This window comes from Mustelus asterias, chromosome 1 (genome assembly GCF_964213995.1).
Source record: "Mustelus asterias chromosome 1, sMusAst1.hap1.1, whole genome shotgun sequence".
NCBI lineage: Eukaryota > Metazoa > Chordata > Chondrichthyes > Carcharhiniformes > Triakidae > Mustelus > Mustelus asterias.
The window spans coordinates 191,300,268-191,328,153 of NC_135801.1; the positions used below are offsets into that span (position 1 = coordinate 191,300,268).

At 47.1% G+C, this 27,886-nt stretch overlaps 1 protein-coding gene and 1 non-coding gene across 2 annotated transcripts in view; one reads left to right on the forward strand and one right to left on the reverse strand.

Annotated features, from left to right (window-relative positions):
• Positions 1-9,454: 9,454 nt before the first annotated feature.
• The window catches only part of pcgf1 (polycomb group ring finger 1), a 54,657-nt gene continuing 36,225 nt past the window's right edge, over positions 9,455-27,886 (forward strand). The window contains exons 1-2 of the mRNA XM_078199552.1: positions 9,455-9,559; positions 25,537-25,642. Of these exons, the coding sequence (XP_078055678.1) occupies positions 9,473-9,559; positions 25,537-25,642 (193 nt within the window). The 5' untranslated portion in view covers positions 9,455-9,472. The remainder of the gene's footprint in view (positions 9,560-25,536; positions 25,643-27,886) is intronic.
• Positions 23,903-23,975, reverse strand: trnak-cuu (transfer RNA lysine (anticodon CUU)). The gene has a single exon. It is a non-coding gene; the product is annotated as a tRNA-Lys (tRNA).

The following is a 27,886-nucleotide window of genomic DNA, read 5'->3' on the forward strand; positions in this document are numbered from 1 at the left end:
TCAAACAGGGCACAGACACAGAAATCAAGTTACAGAATACTAATTAGAATGCGAATCTCTACAACCAGCCAGGTCTTAAAGGTACAGACAATGTGGGTGGAGGGAGCATTCAACACAGGTTAAAGAGATGTGTATTGTCTCCGGACAGAACAGCTAGTGAGATTCTGCAAGACCAGGGGGAAAGCTGTGGGCGTTACTGATAATGTGACATAAATCCAACATCCCAGTTTAGGCCGTCCTCATGTGTGCGGAACTTGGCTATCAGTTTCTGCTCAGCGACTCTGTGCTGTCGTGTGTCGTGAAGGCCGCCTTGGAGAATGCTTACCTGAAGATCTAAGGCTGAATGCCCGTGACTGCTGAAGTGCTCCCCCACAGGAAGAGAACACTCTTGCCTGGTGATTGTCAAGCGGTGTTCATTCATCCGTTGTTGTAGCGTCTGCATGGTTTCCCCAATGTACCATGCCTCGGGACATCCTTTCCTGCAGCGTATCAGGTAGACAACGTTGGCCGAGTTGCAAGAGTAGGTACCGTGTACCTGGTAGATGGTGTTCTCACGTGAGATGATGGCATCATAGAAATCATAGAAACCCTACAGTGCAGAAGGAGGCCATTCGGCCCATCGAGTCTGCACCGACCACAATCCCACCCAGGCCCTATCCCCACATATTTACCCACTAATCCCTCTAACCTACACGTCTCAGGACTCTAAGGGGCAATTTTTAACCTGGCCAATCAACCTAACCCGCACATCTTTGGACTGTGGGAGGAAACCGGAGCACCCGGAGGAAACCCACGCAGACACGAGGAGAATGTGCAAACTCCACACAGACAGTGACCTGAGCCAGGAATTGAACCCGGGACCCTGGAGCTGTGAAGCAGCAGTGCTAACCACTGTGCTACCGTGCCGATGATCCGGCACGTCTTGCAGGGGTTGCTGTGGCAGGGTTGTGTGGTGTCGTGGTCACTGTTCTCCTGAAGGCTGGGTAGTTTGCTGCGGACAATGGTCTGTTTGAGGTTGCGTGGTTGTTTGAAGGCAAGAAGTGGGGGTGTGGGGATGGCCTTGGTGAGATGTTCGGCTTCATCAATGACATGTTGAAGGCTCCGGAGGAGATGCCGTAGCTTCTCCGCTCCGGGGAAGTACTGGACGATGAAGGGTGCTCTGTCCACCGTGTCCCGTGTTTGTCTTCTGAGGAGGTCGGTGCGGTTTTTCACTGTGGCGCGTCGGAACTGTTGATCGATGAGTCGAGCGCCATATCCTGTTCTTATGAGGGCATCTTTCAGCGTCTGGAGGTGTCTGTTGCGATCCTCCTCATCCGAGCAGATCCTGTGTATACGGAGGACTTGTCCGTAGGGGATGGCTTCTTTTACGTGTTTAGGGTGGAAGCTGGAGAAGTGGAGCATCATGAGGCTATCCGTGGGCTTGCGGTACAGTGAGGTGCTGAGGTGACCATCCTTAATAGAGATGCGTGTGTCCAAGAATGCAACCGATTCCGGAGAGTAGTCCATGGTGAGTCTGATGGTGGGATGGAACTTGTTGATGTCATCATATAGTTGTTTCAGTGATTGTTCACCATGACTCCAAAGGAAAAAAATGTCATTGATGTATCTAGTGTATAGCATCGGTTGAAGGTCCTGTGTGGTGAAGAAGTCTTGTTCGAACCTGTGCATGAAGATGTTGGCATATTGAGGTGCGAATTTTGTCCCCATGGCTGTTCTGTGTGTCTGGATGAAGAACTGGTTGTTGAAGGTGAAGATATTGTGGTCCAGGATGAAGCGGATGAGTTGTAAAATTGCATCTGGAAACTGGCAGTTGATGGCATTGAGTGCTGAGGCCGTTGCAGCAATGCCATCATCGTGGGGGATGCTGGTGTAGAGTGCCAAGACATCCATTGTCTAAAACCGAGACTAAAACCAGGGGGCACAGTTTACCAATAAGGGGTGGGATTTTACTCGCTCGAGTGAGACCGGAAATTCCCGCCCTAGGTCAACGGACATTTCTGTTGTCCACCCCTTGCCCGTTCCGATTCTGTGGTGGGAGGGATGATAGACTTCGAGCGCAGGGTCTACTGTTTAAGATGGAGGTGAGGAGAATTATTTTCCCTCCGCAGTTCATAACTGTGTGGAATTCTCTTCCTGAGATAGCAGTGAGGGCTGGATCATTGAAATTATTCAAGGCAGAGTTAGACCGATTTAGTCGAGGATTGGGGTCTTTTAAGAGACTTCTGGATGAGTACATGGGATTTAATGGGATTGAGGGCTATAGATAGGCCTAGAGGTGGGGATGTGATCGGCGCAACCTGTGGGCCGAAGGGCCTGTTTGTGCTGTGGCTTTCTATGTTCTATGTTCTATTATGGGGCGTGCAAGATGCCAAATTGAAGTGAGACTGTAATCTGATCAGGCATGATCTTATTGAATGGCGGAGCAGGTTTGAAGGGCCAAGTGGCCTACTCCTGCTCCTAAGTCCTACATTCCTCTGGATTAATTAATGACTGTCTGATACATATGGCACCTAGCGACTCATAGGTGGAAACATCTTGATGTCTATCTTATCAAACCTTCTCAATAATCTATCGGTTCTCCCCTCTGCCTTTTTTCTTGCGAATCGAGTTCTAGTTTGTTCAATCTTTATCTACCTGAAACTTCATCTGCCACTTGTCTGTCCAATTTCTAAACATATTGGATTCTCACACCTTCAATGGTTTTGGAACATTTGCAAATTTATCCATTGTGCTTGTGACTACTAGATCTTAATGTTTGTTGATATTGGTAAACGTGTTCCCATAATGACCCCTGTGGGTACCTTTTATGTACGATGGACAAGTGGAAAGGGTAATGAAAGAATTGAATCTGATATTTCCACATTGAGTGGGTGAAGGTTTCAGCAACAGTAAAGATATCGGGACAAAGTATTGACTTTGTTGATGGGTGGAGTAGGTGTAGACTGAATGTAGGGCTTGAAGCTCTGAATGTGGCTTGGGGAAAAAGCCAAAGCTGTACTCCATTGCGGTGGCACGGTGTTTAGCACTAATGCCTCACAGTGCCAGGGACCTGGGTTTGATTCCTGGTTTGGGTCACTGTCTGTGTGGAGTTTGCACGTTCTCCCCGTGTCTGCGCAGGTTTCCTCCCACAGTCTGAAGATTTGCTGGTTAGGTGCATTGGCTATGCTAAATTCTTCCTCTGTGTACCCAAATAGGCACCGGAGTGTGGCATCTAGCAGATTTTCACAATAACTTCATTGCAGTGTTAATGTAAGCCTACTTGTGACGCTAGTAAATAAACTTGAGCCTGAAACGGCAACTGGGGATGAAAGATCATGGGTGAGGATATAGATTTGATGATGGCTGAAGATTATGGCCTTAAGTGTTATTGATTTTGGACCTTTTCAGTCCAGAAGCCCTTTGGTCTGTTATCTCTTCTGACTTTTTGCTGCCTTCAGCCCCATGTTCTCCATATCGCCCTGTGGCTTCCTCTGCTTCAGAAATTGAGCCAATCGTTCCTTGCAAGGTGCAGTGCTCTTTTCCTCAAGAGTTCCATATTCCTGACATTTCTCCTGATCACCTTACTCTCTGACAAGTTTAAATTGGTTATTCTTCATCACAGACATCCCAGAGGAAGTTTGCTTTCTCATGTTATGTGACTAAAAGGCTTTGTAAATTTGATAAACCCCAGCTTGGATCTTCCTTACCCCTCCGAGCATTGAGTCTCTCCTCCTAACCCTTTCTCTAGATTCACGAGGATGGTAACATCAATGTGGTTTGAAGTTTAAGTTTATTTATTAGTGTCACAAGTAGGCTTACATTAACACCGCAATGAAGTTACTGTGAAAATCCCCTAGTCGCCGTACTCCAGCACCTGTTCAGGTACACTGAGGGAGAATTTAACATGGCCAATACACCTAACCAGCACATCTATTGGACTGTGGGAGGAAACTGGAGCACCCGGAGGAAACCGACACGGGGAGAACGTGCAAACTCCACATAGACAGTGACCCAAGTCGGGAATCGAACCCGTGTCCTTGGCACTGTGAGGCAGCAGTGCTAACCACTGTGCCACCCTTATAATGTAATATATAACTCAAGGGTGCTAAAGAGCAGTATATATAATTGTAGCATGCATATTTAATTCTAGGGTATCATTTCTCATTGCACTGTGTTCCAACACTGTCCTTGACTGTGCTGTACTGTGTACCTGGTTGTAACCTGCTCTAGTGCTGTACATCTGGCTGCACCCTGTTTCATGTATTTCTTTTACAAATTTGTTCTTTGGATGTAAGAATCATTGGCAAGGCCAACATTTATTGCCAATCCCAAACAACTGCATTTTAAAGCATTATGACCGGAGATGAGCGTGAAATGAAATCCCTGTTCCCTTCCCTTGCTTCCCATAATCAGTGTGGTTTTTTTTAAATGGAAGAGGTATGTTTTTCTGAACCCGAGTATGTGGACAATTTGAATAAACAGCAGCAAGCATTAGATGGGTTTAAATAAAGTGGATTATTTATTCAAGTATTCACCCTGAAAATGTAGGGCTACGTCACTTGCTCAGCCTTGCGTAAAATATAATTTTTACAAGTTAATAATTCTTAATTCATGATTTCTCTGAAATCACAACAGTGTGGGCCTGACAAAGAAATATTTTTATACTCCTGGAGTAGCCCAGGTCAACTACCAGAGTCGCTACAGGATTCTGAGAGATGGACCTTCTGCAGGTCACAAAGTTGTTACTTGCAGTCTTGTTATCAGGAGGTTGGTTTGCCATGTTGACGAACTTGTAAAGGAATAGGCTTGGAGATCTTGTGTTTGTTATTGTCTCCAGTTCTTGAGACATAATTGTTGCTGACCCCTCCCACTGCTTCTGTCTCTGCATTGTTCAGTCTTTTTTTGCAAACCTCACTTAAGGAGTCACTGGGATTCCAACATGGCTGCCGTGCCATGTGGTTCCTCACTGTTCCCCTTTCCAAATATTATGCTGGGCTTGTGCTGATTAGCTACAATCTGGATTAATGTTTGAAGACAATCTATTACCACTGGGGGCTTGAGACAATCACCATCTCGGTGGCAGAATGGCCCGCTTGAGTCAAGAAATACTGTACCTCTTTGGATGGACTTGAGGGATGGGATTGGTCCTTTCGAGACAGTGTGGCAGTTTTTGAATCCATCGGTCGAGAGTCAGATGACCCTCATTAATCTTTTTCTGTTTATAATTGTCTATTTTAAAAAAAAGTTAATTGCAGAAAATTCCACAGAATTGGGTTAACTGGACAAGACAACACAATCCTTGCATCGAAGGAGGGGATCATGAACTCGGTTGCAGAGTCTTGATAAAGCAAGATTGCCCCTGTGTTGCTAACGTCAGTTGTTTATAGTAGAAGCAGCCTATTTGGTCCATCCTACCCATGTTAGCTGCTTCTGATATATTTGATGTTGCACGTCAGGTTGAAGTGTTTTTTAAGACTCGATGGAATTGGAATCACATGTAGGCCAGAACGAGTAAAGTAAGTAGATTTCCTCTTGTAAAGAAATTATCGCTTTTATTGGTCCCAATGTTTTAATTGGAATGTATTTCAATGCTTACATTTCCTATATAGCTCTGGTAATCTGATACTATCACAGCATTTTGTCCAAATACACTCTCTGCTTGCTGTATATCTGCACTATACTCCACACCTACCTTAGTGAAGCACTATCCATTTCTCAATGCTGTTCTCCCGTGACCCTCTCTGCCTAATCACCTCCTGCTCTTTATCTGATTGCATGGAGCTCTGGTACTTAGTTACACCAATAGCCTTTGACTGTGAGAAAATAAAAAGGCAAATTTTCCTGCACCTCGAAGCGCTTCAAGCCAAGTGACTACTTTTTTAAAGGTAGTCACTGTGGGATCTTGCTGTGTGAAATTTGGGGCAGCAACATATCATGCAAGTGGCAGTTATGATGACCAGATAATCTGGGTTTAGTGACGCTATAGAATCATAGAATAATGTAGCACAGAAGGAGGCCATTTGACCCACTGTGCTTGTGCCGGCTCTTTGAGTTACCCAGTGTGTCCCATTGAGAATAACATCAGCTTCTCTGGTCTCTCCAATCAACACGAATCCCTGAACCCTGTTTCCATTCTAATGAATCACTCTTATACCTTCTCCAAGGCCTTGATGTATTTGCTGAGGGATGAATATACCAGGAAGAACTGATCTGGGAACATTTAGAGAATGATTGTAGGTGAGGTTTAGATCAGCTAATGGAAAAGACTAGGAGCCATCTGGAGTGATGGTGATTTCAGGAACACTACTTGACCATCAGATCCTGGGGTGGGATTCCAATCCACAGCTTCTGGCTCAGAGGCAGGAATGTTACCCACAGCATCACAAGACTCCCTTAACTTGAGAGTAAAAATATTTGATACAATTTAAAAGTAGGCTCAATGTAGAATGTTCAGAGGGGATTTGAAAAAGGAAACAAAAGGTAGAGAGCGAGGACAGATGGGCACGTAACAGGGAGTTCAGAAGTCCTCTATAGACGTATGAATAATAGAAGGGTGGGGCTGATCAGGGACCAAAAAGGATGGAGGCAGAGAGCATGAGGTACTAAATGAATACTTTGCATCTGTAATTCCTTGTCATTAATTCTGTAATTCTGCCAGTCTTTGTGCAGAAGAAATTTGAGGGGGTGGTTCCCAGGGATGGGGAACTGCGGTTGAGTGGGTAGATTGGAGAGGTTGACACAGTTTTCTTGGGATGGGGAGGATGTTTCGGATCGTGGGGGAGGATCCAGGACACCACCCTGAGGAATTCTGCAGTGATGTCCTGGAGCTAAGATGATTGGCCTCCAACTATTACAACTATCTTTCTTTGTGCCAGGAATGACTCCAACCAGTGGCATTTCCCCCCGATTGCCATTGACTCCAGTTTTGCGAGGGCTCCTTGATGGCACACTTGGTCAAATGCTGCCTTGGTGTTGAGAGCAGTCACACTCTCCTCACTTTTTTAAAATCATTCATGGGACATGGGTGTCACTGGCTGGCCAGCATTTATTGCCCATCCCTAGTTGCCTGAGGGCAGCTGACAACCAACCACATTGCTGGCATTCAGCTCTTTTGTCTACATTTGAACCAAGACTGGAATAAGGTCAGGACCGGAGTAACCCTGGTGGAACCCAAACTGAGCATGTGTGAGCAGGTTATCACTGAGTAAGTGCCACTTGATAACACTGTTGATGACTGCTTCCATCACTTTGGGGTACTAATTGGCTGGGTTGGATTTTCCCGTTTCTTGTGTACAGGACATTCCTGGGCAACTTTTCACATTGTTAGGTATATGCCAGTGTTGTAGCTGTACTGGAACAGCTTGGCGAGCGGCACAGGAAGCTCCGCTGTACTATTGCTGGAATATTGTTAGGATCCATTTCCTTTGCAGTATCCTGTGTCTTCAGCCATATCTTGATTTTTTTGATATCACATTGAGTGAATTGAATTGGCTCTAGACTGACATCTGTGAGTGCTGGGGAATGTCCGAAGGAGTCCAAAATGGATTATCCACTCAGCACTTCTGGCTGAAGGTTGTTGTGAATGCTTCAGCCTTATCCTTTGCATTGATGTACTGGTTTCTCCAGCATTGAGGATGAGGATATTTATAGAACCACCTCCTCCAGTGAGTTGTTCAATTGTCCACCACCATTCAAGCTGGACATTCTCCATGCACTGTTACATATCTGGTACCATGCTATGTCTGATCACACTGATCCATCGTGTCAGGAAACACACACAGACACGAGGAGAATGTGCAAACTCCACACAGAATTTGCACATTCTCCTCGTGTCTGTGCGGGTTTCCTCCGGGTGCTCCAGTTTCCTCCCACAGTCCAAAGATGTGCGGGTTAGGTCGATTGGCCATGCTAAAATTGCCCCTTAGTATCCTGAGATGCGTAGGTTAGAGGGATTAGCGGATAAATATGTAGGGATATGGGGGTAGGGCCTGGGTGGGATTGTGGTCGGTGCAGACTCGATGGGCCCAATGGTCTCTTTCTGCATTGTAGGGTTTCTATAATTCATTGCACTGTGCGCGAGCTGCTCCATCACTGTTCTACCTGCAGCTTTCCAGTTGTTCTGATGCTGTGGCGTGCGGGGTGCTGCGCTGCACGTGTGGTACATGATGACGTATGTCTGGGACGCAGCGTGACGCAAACCAGCCTCCCATCCTTTGACTCTGTCTACACTTCCTGCTGCCTCGGAAAAGCAGCCAACATAATCAAGGATTCCACGCACCCTGGACATAATTTCTTCCAAAAGGAAAAAGATACAAGTCTGAGGACATGAACCAGTTGAATGAAGAACAGCTTCTTCCCCTGCTGCCATCAAACTTTTGAATGGACCTACTTTGCATTAAGTTGATCTTTCTCTACACCCTAGCTGTGACTGTAACACTACATTCTGCACACTCTCCTTTCCTTTTCTATCTACGATATGCTTTGTATAGCACGCAAGAAACAATACTTTCCACTGTATATCAATACATGTGACAATCAAAGTTCCCCTGCTATACCATGACTATTCTATCTGCAGCATCGTGCACTGCTGCACCCTGACTCTTCTACCCACAGCTTCCCAGTTGTCCTATTGCACCGAGCCTATTCTACCCGCAGATTCCCAGTTGTCCTATTGCACCGTGCCCATTCTACCCACAGCTTCCCAGTTGTCCTATTGCACCGTGCCCATTCTACCCACAGCTTCCCAGTTGTCCTATTGCACCGTGCCCATTCTACCCGCAGATTCCCAGTTGTCCTATTGCACCATGCCCATTCTACCCGCAGCTTCCCAGTTGTCCTATTGCACCATGCCCATTCTACCCACAGCTTCCCAGTTGTCCTATTGCACCGTGCCCATTCTACCCGCAGATTCCCAGTTGTCCTATTGCACCATGCCCATTCTACCCGCAGCTTCCCAGTTGTCCTATTGCACCATGCCCATTCTACCCGCAGCTTCCCAGTTGTCCTATTGCACCGTGCCTATTCTACCCGCAGTTTCCCAGTTGTCCTATTGCACCGTGCCTATTCTACCCGCAGTTTCCCAGTTGTCCTATTGCACCGTGCCTATTCTACCTGCAGCTTCCCAGTTGTCCTATTGCACCATGCCCATTCTACCTGCAGATTCCCAGTTGTCCTATTGCACCATGCCTATTCTACCCGCAGCTTCCCAGTTGTCCTATTGCACCGTGCCTATTCTACCCGCAGCTTCCCAGTTGTCCTATTGCACCATGCCCATTCTACCTGCAGATTCCCAGTTGTCCTATTGCACCATGCCTATTCTACCCGCAGCTTCCCAGTTGTCCTATTGCACCGTGCCTATTCTACCCGCAGCTTCCCAGTTGTCCTATTGCACCGTGCCCATTCTACCTGTAGTTTTCCGGTGCTGTGGCGCGCGGGGGCGCTGCGCGAGCTGTACGCGATGACGCATGTTGGGGACGCAGGGTGACGCAGCGCCATGGCGGTTGACGCTCCGATGGCGAACGCGATGCGGCTTCGGAACCAGCTTCAGACCGTCTACAAACTGGACCCACTCCGGAACGAGGTGTGAAGGGAGTTCAGGACGGTTAGGGGGGGCGGCGGGAGAAGATCGCGTCACATGGTTTCCGGTGACGAGTGGCCGCCGGTCCGATTTCCCCTTCACAGCCGTTGCGATCGGGGTCGGGAGGGGGGGGGGGCGGGAGGGGTCGCGCGGCCTGCGCATGCGTGGTTGCCCGAGTTGCTGCGTGCCGGGGTGCTACGCACGCGCAGGATCACTGGCCCGGGAGCGTGCACATGCGCATCGGGCAGCAAGTCACTACAACGTATTGCGCATGCGGCTGTTTGTCACCAGCTGTTTATCCAGTTGCACATTCAGCTGAAAAACATGAATCTGGAGAACAATCTTCTTGAAAAATATATGCTGCTTTTCAATTTCTGGCCATTTTTTCTTCTTTTTCCTCCTCCAAATGTACACTGGTAATTTCCTATGATATTCTGTAATTAGTTTAAAGTTTGTTAGTGTCATAAGTAGGCTTACATTAACACTACAATGAAGTTACTGTGAAAATCCTCTAGTCGCCACATTCCGGCGCCTGGTCGGGGACACTGAGGGAGAATTTAACATGGCCAACCCGGACTGGGAGGAAGCCCATGCAGACACGGGGAGAACGTGCAGACTCTGCACAGATTAATTAATTGTTGGCACTGTGGCACTTACCATCAACTTGCCCAGTTGGAAGGATGCCTCCCACATCAGCATAAAACATGGGAACAGGAGTAGGGTTTTCTGTCCATCAGTAGGATCATGGCCAATTATCTTGCTGTCCTGTTACCTGCCTTGGCTCCAGGTCCCTTTTAAATTTGCTAATATAAAAGCAAAATACTGTGGACGCTTAAAAACACTTTGCCCCAGTGTGTTGTGGAGGCTCAGCCGTTTGAATATTTTCGAAACTCATCAATAGATGATGTTGTTATAGTTCAGCCCTACAGTGCAGAAGGAGGCCATTCGGCCCATCAAGTCTGCACTGACCACAATCGCACTCAGGCCCTATCCCCATAACCCCATGCATTTAAGAACATAAGAACATAAGAAATAGGAGCAGGAGTAGGCCATCTAGCCCCTCGAGCCTGCCCCGCCATTCAATAAGATCATGGCTGATCTGACGTGGATCAGTACCACTTACCCGCCTGATCCCCATAACCCTTAATTCCCTTACCGATCAGCAATCCATCCATCCGCGCTTTAAACGTATTCAGCGAGGTAGCCTCCACCACCTCAGTGGGCAGAGAATTCCAGAGATTCACCACCCTCTGGGAGAAGAAGTTCCTCCTCAACTCTGTCTTAAACCGACCCCCCTTTATTTTGAGGCTGTGTCCTCTAGTTTTAACTTCCTTACTAAGTGGAAAGAATCTCTCCGCCTCCACCCTATCCAGCCCCCGCATTATCTTATAGGTCTCCATAAGATCCCCCCTCATCCTTCTAAACTCCAACGAGTACAAACCCAATCTCCTCAGCCTCTCCTCATAATCCAAACCCCTCATCTCCGGTATCAACCTGGTGAACCTTCTCTGCACTCCCTCCAATGCCAATATATCCTTCCTCATATAAGGGGACCAATACTGCACACAGTATTCCAGCTGCGGCCTCACCAATGCCCTGTACAGGTGCATCAAGACATCCCTGCTTTTATATTCTATCCCCTTCGCAATATAGGCCAACATCCCATTTGCCTTCTTGATCACCTGTTGTACCTGCAGACTGGGCTTTTGCGTCTCATGCACAAGGACCCCCAGGTCCCTTTGCACGGTAGCATGTTTTAATTTGTTTCCATTGAGATAGTAATCCCATTTGTTATTATTTCCTCCAAAGTGTATAACCTCGCATTTCTCAACGTTATACTCCATTTGCCATATCCTCGCCCACTCACTCAGCCTGTCCAAATCTCTCTGCAGATCTTCTCCGTCCTCCACACGATTCACTTTTCCACTTATCTTTGTGTCGTCTGCAAACTTCGTTACCCTACACTCCGTCCCCTCCTCCAGATCATCTATATAAATGGTAAATAGTTGCGGCCCGAGTACCGATCCCTGCGGCACGCCACTAGTTACCTTCCTCCAACCGGAAAAACACCCATTTATTCCGACTCTTTGCTTCCTGTCGGATAGCCAGTCCCCAATCCACTTTAACACACTACCCCCAACTCCGTGTGCCCTAATCTTCTTCAGTAGCCTTTTATGGGGCACCTTATCAAACGCCTTTTGGAAATCCAAAAACACCGCATCCACCGGTTCTCCTCCATCAACCGCCCTAGTCACATCTTCATAAAAATCCAACATGTTCGTCAGGCACGACTTTCCCCTCATGAATCCATGCTGCGTCTGATTGATCGAACCATTTCTATCCAGATGCCCTGCTATCTCCTCTTTAATAATGGATTCCAGCATTTTCCCTACTACAGACGTTAAGCTGACCGGCCTATAGTTACCCGCCTTTTGTCTCCTTCCTTTTTTAAACAGCGGCGTAACATTAGCCGTTTTCCAAACAACCGGCACTACCCCAGAATGCAACGAGTTTTGATAAATAATCACTAACGCATCCACTATTACCTCTGACATTTCTTTCAATACCCTGGGATGCATTCCATCCGGACCCGGGGACTTATCCACCTTCAGTCCCATTAGTCTACCCAGCACTGCCTCTCTGGTAACATTAATTGTATTAAGTATTTCTCCTGCTGCCAACCCTCTATCGTTAATATTTGGCAAACTATTTGTGTCCTCCACCGTGAAGACCGACACAAAAAACTTATTTAAAGACTCAGCCATATCCTCATTTCCCACTATTATCTCCCCCCTCTCGTCCTCCAAGGGTCCAACATTCACTCTAGCCACTCTATTCCTTTTTATATATTTATAAAAACTTTTACTATCATTTTTTATATTAATTGCTAGCCGAGCTTCATAGTCTATCCTTCCTTTCTTTATCGCTTTCTTAGTCTCTCTTTGTTGTTTCTTAAATTTTTCCCAATCACTTGTTTCTCCACTATTTTTGGCCACTCTGTACGCAGCTGTTTTTATTTTAATACTCTCCTTTATTTCCTTCGTTATCCACGGCTGGTTCTCCCTTTTCTTACAATCCTTGTTTTTTGCTGGAATATATTTTTGCTGAGAACTGAAAAGGATCTCCTTAAAAATCCTCCACTGTTCCTCAGCTATCCTACCTGCCAGCCTGCTCTCCCAGTCTACCTTAGCCAATTCATCCCTCATCCTATCATATTTCCCTCTGTTCAAACAGAGGACACTGGTTTGGGACCAAACTTTCTCCTCTTCCATCTGAATCAGAAATTTGACCATATTGTGGTCACTAGACCCAAGAGGGTCCTTCACAATAAGATCCTTAATTCTACCTACCTCGTTACACAATACCAGATCCAAAATAGCTCGTTCCCTCGTCGGTTCCGTAACATGCTGTTCAAGGAAACTATCCCGACAGCATTCTAAGAACTCTTCCTCCATTCCACCCTTACCGACTTGAGTCTGCCAGTCAATGTGCATGTTGAAGTCCCCCATGATTATTGCCGTTCCGTTTTTACACGCATCCCTTATCTGCTTGTTTATAGCCCTCCCTACCTCAACATTATTATTTGGGGGCCTATATACCACACCTACTAGTGTCTTTCTCCCTCTACTATTCCTCATCTCTACCCATAATGATTCCACGTTTTGTTCCTCAGAGCCTATGTCATCCCTCAGTACTACCCTGATATTATCTCTTATTAATAGCGCGACCCCACCACCTTTTCCTTCCTGTCTATTCTTCCTAAACGCCTGATACCCCTGGATATTCATCTCCCAGTCCTGGTCACCTTTCAGCCACGTTTCTGTAATGGCCACTAGATCGTACCCACTCGTGCTGATTTGCACCATCAACTCATTTACCTTGTTCCGAATGCTTCGTGCATTCAGGCAAAGTGTCCTTATTCCAGCTTTTATCTGGACCCGCTTTGATGAGTCGCGAACACCCTCTCCCTCTACTCCCTTATCTAAATTACCGCCTTCATTCACTTGCACCCTCTCCTCTACCATTAATTTTGTAATTCCCCTTACCCCTGCATCCTCCACCCCATCAATTAGTTCCTTGATCCTAGTCAACTCTTCTAGCTCCCCTCCCCCCAACCTATCTAGTTTAAATTCTCCCCAGTAACCTTAGCCAACCTACCGGCCAGGATATTGGTCCCCGTGTGATTCAAGTTCCACCCGTTTTTTGTATACAGATCACCCCTGCCCCTAAAGAGGTCCCAATGGTCCAGGAACCTGAATCCCTGCCCCCTGCACCAGTCCCTCAGCCACACATTCATCTTCCACCTCACTCCATTCCTGCCCTCACCTTCCCGTGGCACAGGCAGTAATCCTGAGATTACTACCTTTGCTTTCCTCTTTCTCAGCTGTCTCCCTAATTCCCTGTACTCCCTTTTCATGACCCCTTCTCCCTTCCTACCCACATCAGCGGTACCAATATGTACCGCTACCTCAGGCTCCTCTCCCTCCCACCTCAGGATTTCCGGGACGTGACTAGCGACATCCTGGATCCCGGCCCCAGGGAGGCAGACCACCATGCGAGAATCCCGCCTACCTCCGCAGAAACGCCTGTCTGTCCCCTTCACCATCGAGTCCCGATTAATACCGCCTTCCTCCTCTTTTCCTTAGCCCTCTGAGTTACAGGGCTGGACTCCACTGCGGAGACACGGCCACTGCTGCTTCCCCCAGGCGGGCTGTCCCCCCCAGCAGTACTCAAGCAGGAGTACTTGTTGTGCAGGGGCAAATCCACTGGGGTGCTCTCAACCACCCTAGCCTTACCCTTCCTGGCCATCACCCACTTGGCCTCCTCCCGTTGCCCTGGTGTGACCACCTGATGATAGCTCTTGTCTATCACCTCCTCATTCTCCCTCATCAGCCTAAGATCCTCGAGCTGCAGTTCCAGCTCCCTAACACGGTCCCTCAGGAACCGCAGCTCGACACACCCCTCACAGATGTGGATGTCCGGGAGGCCAGATGCCTCCAGGACCTCCCACATCCTACACTGGGAACAACACACTGGTTTCACACTCATACTGGACACTTTATGTCAAGTAAGACAGTGAAAAGTTAATAAGAGTGTAAGGAAACAAAAACTCACCCCTGCTCGTCCAAGCCCTGTGAGCCAAAGCCCTGACAGCTCACTCAACTTCCCACTCACTCTGCTGCCCGCTACGATGCTGCCCGCTGTATACTTTGGTGCGCTTTTAAACCCTCCAAAAACTTCCCCAGGCCTCTCCTGGCCCGACTTCCGGTTTTGAAAAAAACCTCCGATTTTAAACCCAAAATTAACTGAAAAAATAAATAATTAATTAAAGTCAGAAAACCCACTCTCTTACCCTCAGCCTGCTCCTGGGAACAAATCCCTGATATTAACAACTAATATTTACCTGAGCGAGTCCCCCTGACAAGGGGCAATTTAACCTGCACATCTTTGGACTGTCGGTGGAACCTGAGGAAACCCACGCAGACACGGGGAGGACGTGCAAACTCCACACAGACAGTGACCCAAGCCGGAAATTGAACCTGGGTCCCTGGTGTTGTGAGGCAGGAGTGCTAACCACTATGCTGTCATTCTCATTGAATAGCAGAGTGGGCGCTTGTCCTATCTCGTTGTGAAACACCCCCCCCCCCCCCCCCCCCCCCGGCTTTTGTGTGAAGGAATATCTGTCCTGGGCAGCTGAGGTTCTGATTTTTAATGTTATGCCCTCTTTTTCTAAGCTCCCCCACCATATAAAATTGTTTCTCTCTGCCTTGTCAATTGTTGTCATCACTGATCAGCTATGAAATTCTATTCTCAATGGAATACAAGCCTGCAACATGTCCTTTATAATTTAACCCTCTTAGCCCAGGGTAGCATGCTAATGAATCTGAACTTAAAGAGCAATTTCAGATATCCTTGACGGGCTTGCCGCAAAGGGAGACCTGAAATCTGCTGTTAGCCAGTCAGTTGCTGAAGTGAAAAACAGTGATTGTTTCCTGAATCGTGCAAATGTTGCACCGATGTGTCATGAGTCCTGGCTTAAAATGCTTCTGGGGTCTTTAGAGTTGGTTTCCTCGATAGAAAGGACCTAGTCATCTGCAACTTCCGAGAGGTGGTGAGAAGCATTTTGCTCACATTGGTCATGAAGAGCATTGGAATTAAAACTAAGCCTTGGGAAAATCCATAATTCAGGGTGCTAGTGACACTTGTGTCTAAGTTCAAACCTTGATCTCCAATTGCTGAGCATTGAATGATCATGAACAGTAGCCAGGAACTGGCGGCCCTCAACAGTAAACCTGTTGTTACAAATGCTGGTGGAAGGTGGTTGAGTTCCAGCTGTCTTGAGAATGCATTGGCAGCAAGTCTTAATGTGGCAAGTACTTGGTCAACATGACTCATTCCATGTCTGAATCCAGTTTGCTCCTTTTTAAGGAGAAATGCAGTGGGTGCTGGAAATGTGAAATAAAGACAAAATGCTGGAAGTACTTGGTTCTGACAAAAGGTCACAAGCCTGAAATATTAAACCAAAACACAGAATGCTGGAAAATCTCAGCAGGTCTGACAACATCTTTGGAGCGAGAATAGAGCCAATGTTTCGAGTGTGGATGACTTTTCATCAGCTCATGTTTTTCAGGGTTAAATTTTATTTGCCACTGTTCTGACCATCCTGTAATCCCGTCGTGAACCTTTTCAGTATTTACCACATTCACCCATATTTTTTGTCACATTGTAAATTAACATGGCCTTTGAAAATTTGCCGCAGGATTTAATGCATTTCACCAAATAACAGTTGTAACTTGCCGACCCAACTTGGAATTATAAAGCTACAAGCTGCCATGTTGCAAGAAGAATTATATATGTGCAGGAAATAGCAAATTTTAAACAGAGACTGCATTATATCTGTGTCTTATTGCCTTGACCAGGATGTGGGAGAATTCCTTACTATTTTTGGAATTGTGCATAAGATTTAGCTTAGACCCCAGTTTGATCTTTCGTCTAACAGGCAGCTCTGACGATGGAGCAAAATAAAAGCAAATTACTGCCGATGCTGGAATCTGAAACCGAAAGAGAAACATAGAAACATAGAAAACTACAGCACAAAACGGGCCCTTCAGCCCCACAAGTTGTGCCGAACATATCCCTACCTTTTAGGCCTACCTATAACCCTCCATCCTATTAAGTCCCATGTACTCATCCAGGAGTCTCTTAAAAGTCCCCATTGAGTTTGCCTCCACCACCACTGACGGCAGCCGATTCCACTCGCCCACCACCCTCTGTGTGAAAAATTTCCCCTGTACCTACACCCCAGCACCTTAAACCTGTGTCCTCTCGTAGCAGCCATTTCCACCCTGGAAAAAAGCCTCTGAGTCCACCCGATCTATGCCTCTCAACATCTTGTATACCTCTATTAGGTCTCCTCTCATCCTTCATCTCTCCAAGGAGAAAAGACCGAGCTCCCTCAGCCTATCCTCATAAGGCATGCCACTCAATCCAGGCAACATCCTTGTAAATCTCCTCCCCACCCTTTCAATCTTTTCCACATCCTTCCTGTAATGAGGCAACCAGAACTGAGCACAGTACTCCAAGTGGGGTCTGACGAGGGTCTTATATAGCTGCATCATTATCCCCAGACTCCCAAACTCAATCCCTCAATTGATAAAGGCTAGCACACCATACGCCTTCTTAACCACCTCCTACACCTGCGGGGCCGATTTTAGAGTCCTATGGACCCGGACCGCAAGGTCCTTCTGATCCTCTACCGTACTAAGAGTCTTTCCCTTTATATTGTACTCCTTCATCACATTAGACCTGCCAAAATGGACCACTACGCATTTATCTGGGTTGAAGTCCATCTGCCACTTCTCCGCCCAGTCTTGCATTCTATCTATGTCCCTCTAACTTCTGGCATCCCTCCAGACTATCCACAACCCCACCAACCTTTGTGTCGTCGGCAAATTTACCAACCCATCCTTCCACTTCCTCATCCAGGTCATTTATGAAAATGACAAACAGCAAGGGTCCCAGAACAGATCCCTGGGGCACACCACTGGTGACCGACCTCCAATTAGAAAAAGACCCATCTATACACACACTCTGCCTCCTTTGGACAAGCCAGTTCTGGATCCACAGGGCAACAGCCCCTTGGATCCCATGCCCTCTCACTTTTTCTAGAAGCCTTGCATGGGGGACCTTATTGAACACCTTGCTAAAATCCATATAAACCACATCTACCGCTTTCCCTTCGTCAATGTGTTTAGTCACATTTTCGAAGAACTCCACCAGGCTCGTAAGGCACGATCTGCCTTTGACAAAGCCATGCTGAGTATTCTTGAGCATACTAAACCTCTCTCAATGCTCATAAATCTTGTCCCTCAGGATCTTCTCCATCAGCTTACCAACCACTGAGGTTAGACTCACCGGTCGGTAATTTCCTGGGCTATCCCTATTCTCCTTCTTGAAAATAGGAACCACATCCGCAATCCTCCGGCACCTCCCCCGTCTCCATCGACGACGCAAAGATCATCGCCATAGGCTCTGCAATCTCTTCCCTTGCCTCCCACAGTAACCTGGGGTACATCCCATCCGGACCCGGCGACTTATCTATCTTGATGCCATTCAAAGATTCCAGCACAACCTCTTTGTTATAGTCCACATACTCAATCTTTTCAGTCCACCGCAAGCCCACAGTACATCCACCCAAGTCCTTCTCTGTGAAAACCGAGGCAAAATACTCATTAAGCACCTCTGCCATTTCTACTGGTTCCGTACTGATTTTCCCGCCTTCACCTTTTATAGGCCCTATTCCTTCACGTCTCATTCTTTTACTCTTCACATATTTATAGAATGCCTTAGGGTTTTCCTTAATTCTACTTGCCAAGGCCTTCTCGTGACCCCTTCTGGCTCTCCTAATTTCCTTCTTTAGTCCCTTCCTACAAGCCGTATACTCATCTAGATCCCTATCTTCGCCAAGCTCTCTGAACCTTTTGTACGCTTTCCTTTTCTTCTCGACTAGGCCCCGCACAGCTTTCGTGCACCCCGGTTCCTTTAACCTACCAACTCCTCCCTGTCTGCTCGGAACATTGTCCTGTAGAACTCTAGACAGACATTCATAGAACATAGAACATAGAAAGCCACAGCACAAACAGGCCCTTCGGCCCACAAGTTGCGCTGATCATATCCCTACCTCTAGGCCTAACTATAGCCCTCAATCCCATTAAATCCCATGTACTCATCCAGAAGTCTCTTAAAAGACCCCAACGAGTTTGCCTCCACCACCACCGACGTCAGCCGATTCCACTCACCCACCACCCTCTGAGTGAAAAACTTACCCCTGACATCTCCTCTGTACCTACCCCCCAGCACCTTAAACCTGTGTCCTCTCGTAGCAACCATTTCAGCCCTTGGAAATAGCCTCTGAGAGTCTACCCTATCCAGACCTCTCAACATCTTGTAAACCTCTATCAGGTCACCTCTCATCCTTCGTCTCTCCAGGGAGAAGAGACCAAGCTCCCTCAACCTATCCTCATAAGGCATGCCCCCCAATCCAGGCAACATCCTTGTAAATCTCCTCTGCACCCTTTCAATGGCTTCAACATCTTTCCTGTAATGAGGTGACCAGAACTGCGCGCAGTACTCCAAGTGGGGTCTAACCAGGGTCCTATAAAGCTGCAGCATTATCTCCCGACTCCTAAACTCAATCCCTCGATTAATGAAGGCTAGTACGCCGTACGCCTTCTTGACCGCATCCTCCACCTGCGAGGCCGATTTAAGAGTCCTATGGACCCGGACCCCAAGGTCCTTCTGATCCTCTAAACTGCTAAGAATGGTACCCTTCATATTATACTGCTGCTTCATCCCATTGGATCTGCCAAAATGGATCACTACACACTTATCCGGGTTGAAGTCCATCTGCCACTTCTCCGCCCAGTCTTGCATTCTATCTATGTCTCGCTGCAACTTCTGACATCCCTCCAAACTATCCACAACACCTCCTTGAAAAACTGCCACCTCTCTTCAGTACATTTCCCCGAGAATACCTCCTTCCAATTTACTCCTCTAATTTGCTGCCTTATGTCTTCATATTTCCCCTTATTCCATATAAACGCTTTCCTAGCTTGCCTGATCGTCTCTTTTTCCAATGCAAGCATAAAGGAGATAGAGTTATGATCGCTATCCCCAAGATGCTCTCCTACTGAGAGATCTGACACCTGTCCAGGCTCATTGGTCAGTATCACATCAAGTACAGCCTCTCCTCTTGTAGGCTTGTCCACATGCTGTGTCAGGAAACCCTCCTGAACTCACCTAACGAACTCCTCCCCATCCAATCCCCTTACCTTGGGGATATTCCAATCTATGTTTGGGAAATTAAAGTCTCCCATCACAACAACTCTGCTATTATTGCAACTCTCCAGGATCTGTTTCCCTATCTGCTCCTCCACCTCCCTGTCACTATTGGGCGGCCTATAGAAAACTCCCAGCAAAGTGATCGACCCCTTCCCACTCAGAACTTCCACCCACAGAGACTCTGTAGACAATCCCTCCACAGCATACACCTTCTCTGCAGCTGTGACACTATTCCTGATCAGCAGTGCCACTCCACCCCCTCTCTTGCCTCCCTCCCTATCCTTCCTGAAACATCTGAATCCCGGCACCTGTAGTATCCAGTCCTGTCCCTGAGACATCCAAGTCTCCATAATGGCCACCACATCACACTTCCAGGCATCGATCCACGCTCTGAGCTCATTCCCTTTATTCACTATACTCCTGGCATTAAAGTAAACACATCTCAATCCTTTGGTCTGAGCTCTCCCCTTCTCTATCCCCCGTCCATCCTCCCTCTTGCACCGTCTATAACCCTTCTCTGTTTGCAAGCTAAGTTCCTTGCTCGCAGTCACCTCGTCTCGATCCCCTCCCCCCAACCTATCTAGTTTAAACTCTCCCCAGTAGCCTTCGCCAACCTTCCCGCCAGGATATTGGTCCCCCTGGGATTCAAGTGCCACCTGTTTTTTGTGCACAGGTCACACCTGCACCTAAAGAGGTCCCAATGGTCCAGGAACCTGAATCCCTGCACCAGTCCCTCAGCCACACATTCATCCTCCACCTCACTCCATTCCTGCCCTCACCCTCCCGTGGCACAGGCAGCAATCCTGAGATTACTACCTTTGCTTTCCTCCTTCTCAGCTGTCTCCCTAATTCCCTATACTCTCTTTTCATGACCCCTTCCCCCTTCCTTCCCACATCAGCGGTACCAATATGTACCGCTACCTCTGGCTCCTCTCCCTCCCCCCTCAGGATTTCCGGGAGTCGACCAGCGACATCCTGGATCCCAGCCCCAGGGAGGCAGATCACCATCCGAGACTCCCGCCTGCCTCTGCAAAAACGTCTGTCCGACCCCCTTACTGTCGAGTCCCCGATTAACACTGCCTTCCTCCCCTTTTCCTTAGCCCTCTGAGTTCCAGGGCCGGACTCCACTCCGGAGACACTGCCACTGCTGTGTCCCCCTGGTGGGCTGTCCCCCCCAGCAGTACTCAGGCAGGAGTACTTGTTGTGTAGGGGCACATCCACCGGGGTGCTCTCATTCACCCGAGCTTTACCCTTCCTGGCCGTCACCCACTTGGTCTCCACCCGTGGCCCTGGTGTGACCACCTGATGATTGCTCTTGTCTATCACCTCCTCATTCTCCCTTAACAGCCTAAGATCCTCGAGCTGCACTTCCAGCTCCTTAACATGCCCCCTCAGGAACCGCAGCTCGACACACCCCTCACAGATGTGGATGTCCGAGAGGCCAGGTGCCTGCAGGACCTCCCACATCCTACACTGGGAACAACACGCTGGCTTCATACTCATATTTGCCCCTTTATACCAAGGCACACAGAGAAAAGTAAACAAGAATGAAAAAAACTCACCCCTGCTCGCCCTGTCCCCCAAAGCCCTGTGAGCCAAAGCCCTTATAGCTCACACTCTGTTTCCCACACACTCTGCTGCCCGCTCCTGACGCTGCCCGCTGTATACTGCAACCTACCTTTTATACTTCGCGTGCTTAAAAAAAAACCCTTCCCAGACTCCTTAGCAGTCCACTTCCGGTTTTCAGTTTAAAATGCTGGAAAATCTCAGCAAATCTGGCAGCATCTGTAAGCAGAGATAAGAGCTGATGTTTCGAGTCCAGATGACCATTTGTCAAAACTGACAATGGAGCGTTCCATCAATATTGTCCTGATGATGTCTTTCGTCCTGTGACTTCAATCACAATGATTGCTCCATGGAAAGCTCCTTACTAGTTGTCCTTTTGGAGAAGCAAATCTCTCCGAGCTTAGCTTCTATGTCTTTAATTATTAACTGTATCCCAAAGTGGCCTAGCAAGACTCCGTTGTATCAAGGCCTTTAGGGATGTGCATGGGGTTGGATGACCGTGCCAGTGATAGAAACATAGAAACTAGAAGCAGGACTAGTAGGCCACTTGGCCCTTCAAGCCTGCTCCGCCATTCATTTTGATCATGGCTGATCATCAAATTCAATATCCTGTTTTCCCTCGCTTCCCCCTCAAATCCCTTGATCCCTTTAGCCCCTAGAGCTATATACAATTTCTCCTTGAAATTGGACAACGTTTTGGTCTCAACTAATTTCTGTGGCAGTGAATTCAACACATTCATAAGAACATAAGAAATAGGAGCAGGAGTAGGCCATCTAGCCCCTCGAGCCTGCCCCGCCATTCAATAAGATCATGGCTGATCTGACGTGGATCAGTACCACTTACCCGCCTGATCCCCATAACCCTTAATTCCCTTACCGATCAGGAATCCATCCATCCGCGCTTTAAACATATTCAGCGAGGTAGCCTCCACCACCTCAGTGGGCAGAGAATTCCAGAGATTCACCACCCTCTGGGAGAAGAAGTTCCTCCTCAACTCTGTCTTAAACCGACCCCCCTTTATTTTGAGGCTGTGTCCTCTAGTTTTAACTTCCTTACTAAGTGGAAAGAATCTCTCCGCCTCCACCCTATCCAGCCCCCGCATTATCTTATAAGTCTCCATAAGATCCCCACTCATCCTTCTAAACTCCAACGAGTACAAACCCAATCTCCTCAGCCTCTCCTCATAATCCAAACCCCTCCTCTCCGGTATCAACCTGGTGAACCGTCTCTGCACTCCCTCCAATGCCAATATATCCTTCCTCATATAAGGGGACCAATACTGCACACAGTATTCCAGCTGCGGCCTCACCAATGCCCTGTACAGGTGCATCAAGACCTCCCTGCTTTTATATTCTATCCCCCTCGCAATATAGGCCAACATCCCATTTGCCTTCTTGATCACCTGTTGTACCTGCAGACTGGGCTTTTGCGTCTCATGCACAAGGACCCCCAGGTCCCTTTGCACGGTAGCATGTTTTAATTTGTTTCCATTGAGATAGTAATCCCATTTGTTATTATTTCCTCCAAAGTGTATAACCTCGCATTTCTCAACGTTATACTCCATTTGCCATATCCTCGCCCACTCACTCAGCCTGTCCAAATCTCTCTGCAGATCTTCTCCGTCCTCCACACGATTCACTTTTCCACTTATCTTTGTGTCGTCTGCAAACTTCGTTACCCTACACTCCGTCCCCTCCTCCAGATCATCTATATAAATGGTAAACAGTTGCGGCCCGAGTACCGATCCCTGCGGCACGCCACTAGTTACCTTCCTCCAACCGGAAAAACACCCATTTATTCCGACTCTTCGCTTCCTGTCGGATAGCCAGTCCCCAATCCACTTTAACACACTACCCCCAACTCCGTGTGCCCTAATCTTCTTCAGCAGCCTTTTATGGGGCACCTTATCAAACGCCTTTTGGAAATCCAAAAACACTGCATCCACCGGTTCTCCTCCATCAACCGCCCTCGTCACATCTTCATAAAAATCCAACATGTTCGTCAAGCACGACTTTCCCCTCATGAATCCATGCTGCGTCTGATTGATCGAACCATTTCTATCCAGATGCCCTGATAAAAGGTACTCTCTCACTACTATTAGCTAGGGAGTTCCAGAATGATGTGGGTCACATAGAAATCATAGAATTCCTACAGTGCAGAATGAGGCTATTCGACCCAGCCTGCACCGACCACAATCCTACCCAGGCCCTATCCCCATATTTACTCTGCTACTCCCCCTGATACTAAGAGGCAATCTACCTAACGCGCACATCTTTGCACTGGGAAGTAACCAGAGCACCCGGAGGAAACCCACGCAGACACGGGGAGAATGTGCAAACTCCACACTCAGTCACTCGAGGCTAGAATTGAACCTCGGTCTCTGGTGCTGTGAGTCAGCAGTGCTATCCATTGTGCCACCATATCACCCTAATTAATGGCGCCCAACATGGGGCTCAAACCTGCGACCCTGAAATTAAGAGTCTCATGCTCTACCCACTGAGCTAGCCGGGCTGCTACATATAGGATAGTGAAAAAGAGCGACTATAGTCCCAAGTCAGGATGATGTGTTATTTGGAGAGGAACTTGCAGATAGTGGTGTTCCCATGCACTTGCTGTCATTGTCCTTTTTAGGTATTGGAGGTCATGGATTTAGAAAGTGCTGTTGAGGGAGCCCTGGTGATTTACTGCAGAGCATCTTGAAGAAGGTACACACTCAGTAGTGGAGGGAGTGAACGGTTTTGGCAGGGGCGAGATGCCGAATTGCATCAAGCTTCTTGTGTTTTGGAGCTGCACCCTTCCAGGCAATTCCTGACTTGTGCCTCGTAGATGGTGGACAGGCTTTGGGGAATCAGGTGGTTAGAATACACCTCTCTTGTACTTATATGGCTGGTCCAATTAAATTTCTGGTCAATAGTAATCCCCAGGGTGTTGATGGTGGGGGTTTCAGCGACAGTCTACGTGTTGAATGTCATGGGGCAATGGTTTGGTTCTCTCTTGTTGGAGATAGTCATTGCCTGGCACTTGGATGTTGTAAATGTTATTCACTAGCACAATAGTGAATGTTATCCAGATCTTGCTGCATATGTATCCACACTGCTTCAGTATCTGAGAAGGTGTGACTGTAGCTGACCATATTTATGCTGGTCCTCCATCCTACAGACTGTGCTTCAGGCTGGGATATGGTGCAATGGTGTCCTTTTGTGCCTTCCTAAGGGTTTATTCTGAGTCTCGATTGGGAATGTTGACAAGTTGATGCACTGGATTTCACCTTCAACGGCAGGATAATGATCACAGGCATGACCCTGGCTAGCTCGCCTTTCCCTAACTCTGGTACTGTAGCCAGTTGTAGTTTCTGGTGCCACAGAATCATGCGGCATGTAAGGAGGCCATTCAACCCTTCCTTGTTTCCTCGTACAAGGTCCAACTTTGGCCTTGAGTCTGTAAGGGATCAGCTTGGCCCAATTTTGTGGCCTGGCTGGGCAGAGAGGTCTGGACTGGAATGGGAGAGTCAGTTTGCTCATTCACTCATCTGTAGACCTTGGTGAGGAGGTAATCGCAGGCTGAAAATCAGAAATAGTGAAAACGGTCAGTTTCGACCGAGGGCAAAGTCCGATAGTATTAGACCCTGTCAGCAGTAAAGCATTACAAAGCTCTCCTCTTAATTATAGAATCTTACAGCACAGAAAGAGTTCATTTGCTGCACTGTCCCTGTACTAGCTCTTTGAAAGAGCAATCCAATTATTCTTGCACAGTAGCTCTAAAGATGTGTCCTTTTCGAGTATTTACTTAATTCCCTTTTGAAAGTTGCCATTGAATCTGCTTTTACCACCCTTTCAGGCAGTGTATTTCAGATCACAACTTGCTGTTTTAACAATTAAAAATTCACATTTCCCCTCTGATTATTCTTTTGCCAACTGGTCCTCTAGTTACCAACCTTTCTGCCATATAAATCTGGGACATAATTGCATGTGCGTGCTTTTTCTTTTGAATTGATGTCATGAGAGGGTGTTGACGCTGGCCTCCGATTATAATCAATTGCGTGACTAACAAGGCTGTGCTTTATCGTTGGCAGGAAGAAGTAAAAGTGAAGATTAAAGACCTGAATGAACACATCGTCTGTTATCTGTGTGCTGGCTACTTCATAGATGCGACCACTATCACAGAGTGTTTACATACATGTGAGTTTTTTTTGAAGCGAGTATAGTTACACAATGAGATATTACCTTGGTGAAAACTTAACATTAAAGGGTGTGTTCAGAACTTCCGTGAAATCTGGCCTAGATAATCTCAGAGGAGATGCAAAGAAACATTCAACTCATTAATTTTCAAATGGGGGTTACTTGCTGGGCACACAACCTGGTCAGTGGTGAAGCCTTGGGCACTGTTCCCACCCCCGAATACGTTGTCTTGTACAGCTGTGTCAAGCAGAAAAATGCCGTTCATCATCATCTCACCCCTTAAACCTTCTGCTAATACTCTCACTCACTTCCTCCACCCAACGTTCTCTGTTTTAAAATTGTCCCATTGCATTTTCTTCTCCAGTAATCTACTCTTCGACAGAGCATTCTTTTAGATGTAGGTACAGTAGCACGTGGTTACTTTACTGAAATAGTTAAAAAAACCTGGATTAATGATCAGAGTTACAAGTTCAAATCTTACCTTGGCAACTGGGGAATTTAAATTCAGTTAATTAAATAGATCCGAATCAAAAAGTGGCAGTAGGTGTGGCAGGGACATGAGGAAGAACTTTTTTTTAAATGTAAAAGGTGATGGGTGTCTGGAATACGCTGCCCGAGTTGGTGGTGGAGGCAGAGGCCCTAAACTCTTTGGAAAAGTACCAGGATCTGCACCATGAGTGCTGTAAGATACAGGGCTATGGGCCGGGAGCCGGAAGGTGGGATTAGAAGGGACACCTGGGTGTCCTTGGATTGCCATGGGCTAAATGGTCGCCTCCTACCTTTCTATGGTTCTCAGAACAAGTCTCAGTATTGGTGACCATGGAACTGCCAGATTGTTTTTAAAAAAAAACACATCTGGTTCATTTAGGGAAGGAAGTTGCCACCCAGACTCAGAATTAACTATATGGCCCACCAGGCCTGCAGCAATGAGGTGCTCCACGCTGAAATACTCTCGCAAAACACTCATTTGTGAGGTTGGCTCACCACCATGTTCTCTGGGATGGACAATAAACGCTGGCCTTGCTGTTAATTCTGAGATCCTGTGAAAGAATCGACAACTAAGTTGGGCATCGATGTGTTTGTTGTGCATTCCAAGTTGCCCATGAGAAGGGTGTGGGTTGTCTTCTAAAACAGTTGCAGTTGTTTGTGGCGAATGTGCTGATAGGAAGTTACAGGTTTGATGGTCCACTGGTGGATTTTTGATCTTATGCTTTCAGTTAGAAAGGGATTTGTTGTGATGAATTTTGATTTAAACGGGGAAGTGAAGCTTGGGAAATTTCACAGGAGGAAAAACAACAGGTGCAGAGTATGAATGTACCTTTTAATTTCAGAAAAGATTAATGCAATCTACGTTTAATTCGCATTATCTGCCTTTTCAAATTATTACAAGAGTTTCCATTTTGCTGTGTTATTTATATTCTTGATTCATTTTATTCAAAGTTTTATTTGTACTAAAAATAACTAAAAGAAAGAACTTGCATATCTGTAACAACCTCAAATCATCTCAAAGTGCTTTACAGCCAGGACTGAGGACTGAGTTGAGGAGGAACTTCGTCACACAAAGGATTGTGAATCTGTGGAATTCCCTGCCCAGTGAAGCAGTTGAGGCTACCTCATTGAATGTTTTTAAGGCAAGGATAGATAAATTTTTGAACAGTCAAGGAATTAAGGGTTTATGGTGAGTGGGCAGGTAAGTGGAGCTGAGTCCGCAAAAAGATCAGCCATGATCTTATTGAATGGCGGAGCAGGCTCGAGGGGCCCGATGGTCTACTCCTGCTCCTAGTTCTTATGTTCTTAAATGCATTGTTATAATGTAGCAATTGCAGCAAACAATTTGCACACAGCGAGCACCTATAGACAGAAACGTGATAATGATCAGACAGTTTGTTTTGGTGATATTGTCTGGGAAATCCTCTGCTCTTGAAATAGTGCTGTGGATCTGTTCTCTGTCCTTGAGGGATAGATGAGGTCTTTATTAAATGTCTCCCCAAAAGATGATACCTCCGACTCTGACTCCAGTGAGAGTGTCACACACTGAACTATGGCTGGCACAAATACATAGTTCATAATATGCTGGTATCTGCTGTTTGTAGCACTTTAGAATTAATGTTTGACTTCAGGACACTGGGTGGCAAAGTAGGCTTGACGGTTGCTCTGGGTTTAAGTCAAGTTTGAGGGCATCCTCTTGAGTAAGTCTGACCCAAAGTGCTTGGGCGTGACACTGCTTGCTTCTAGCGTAGTGCC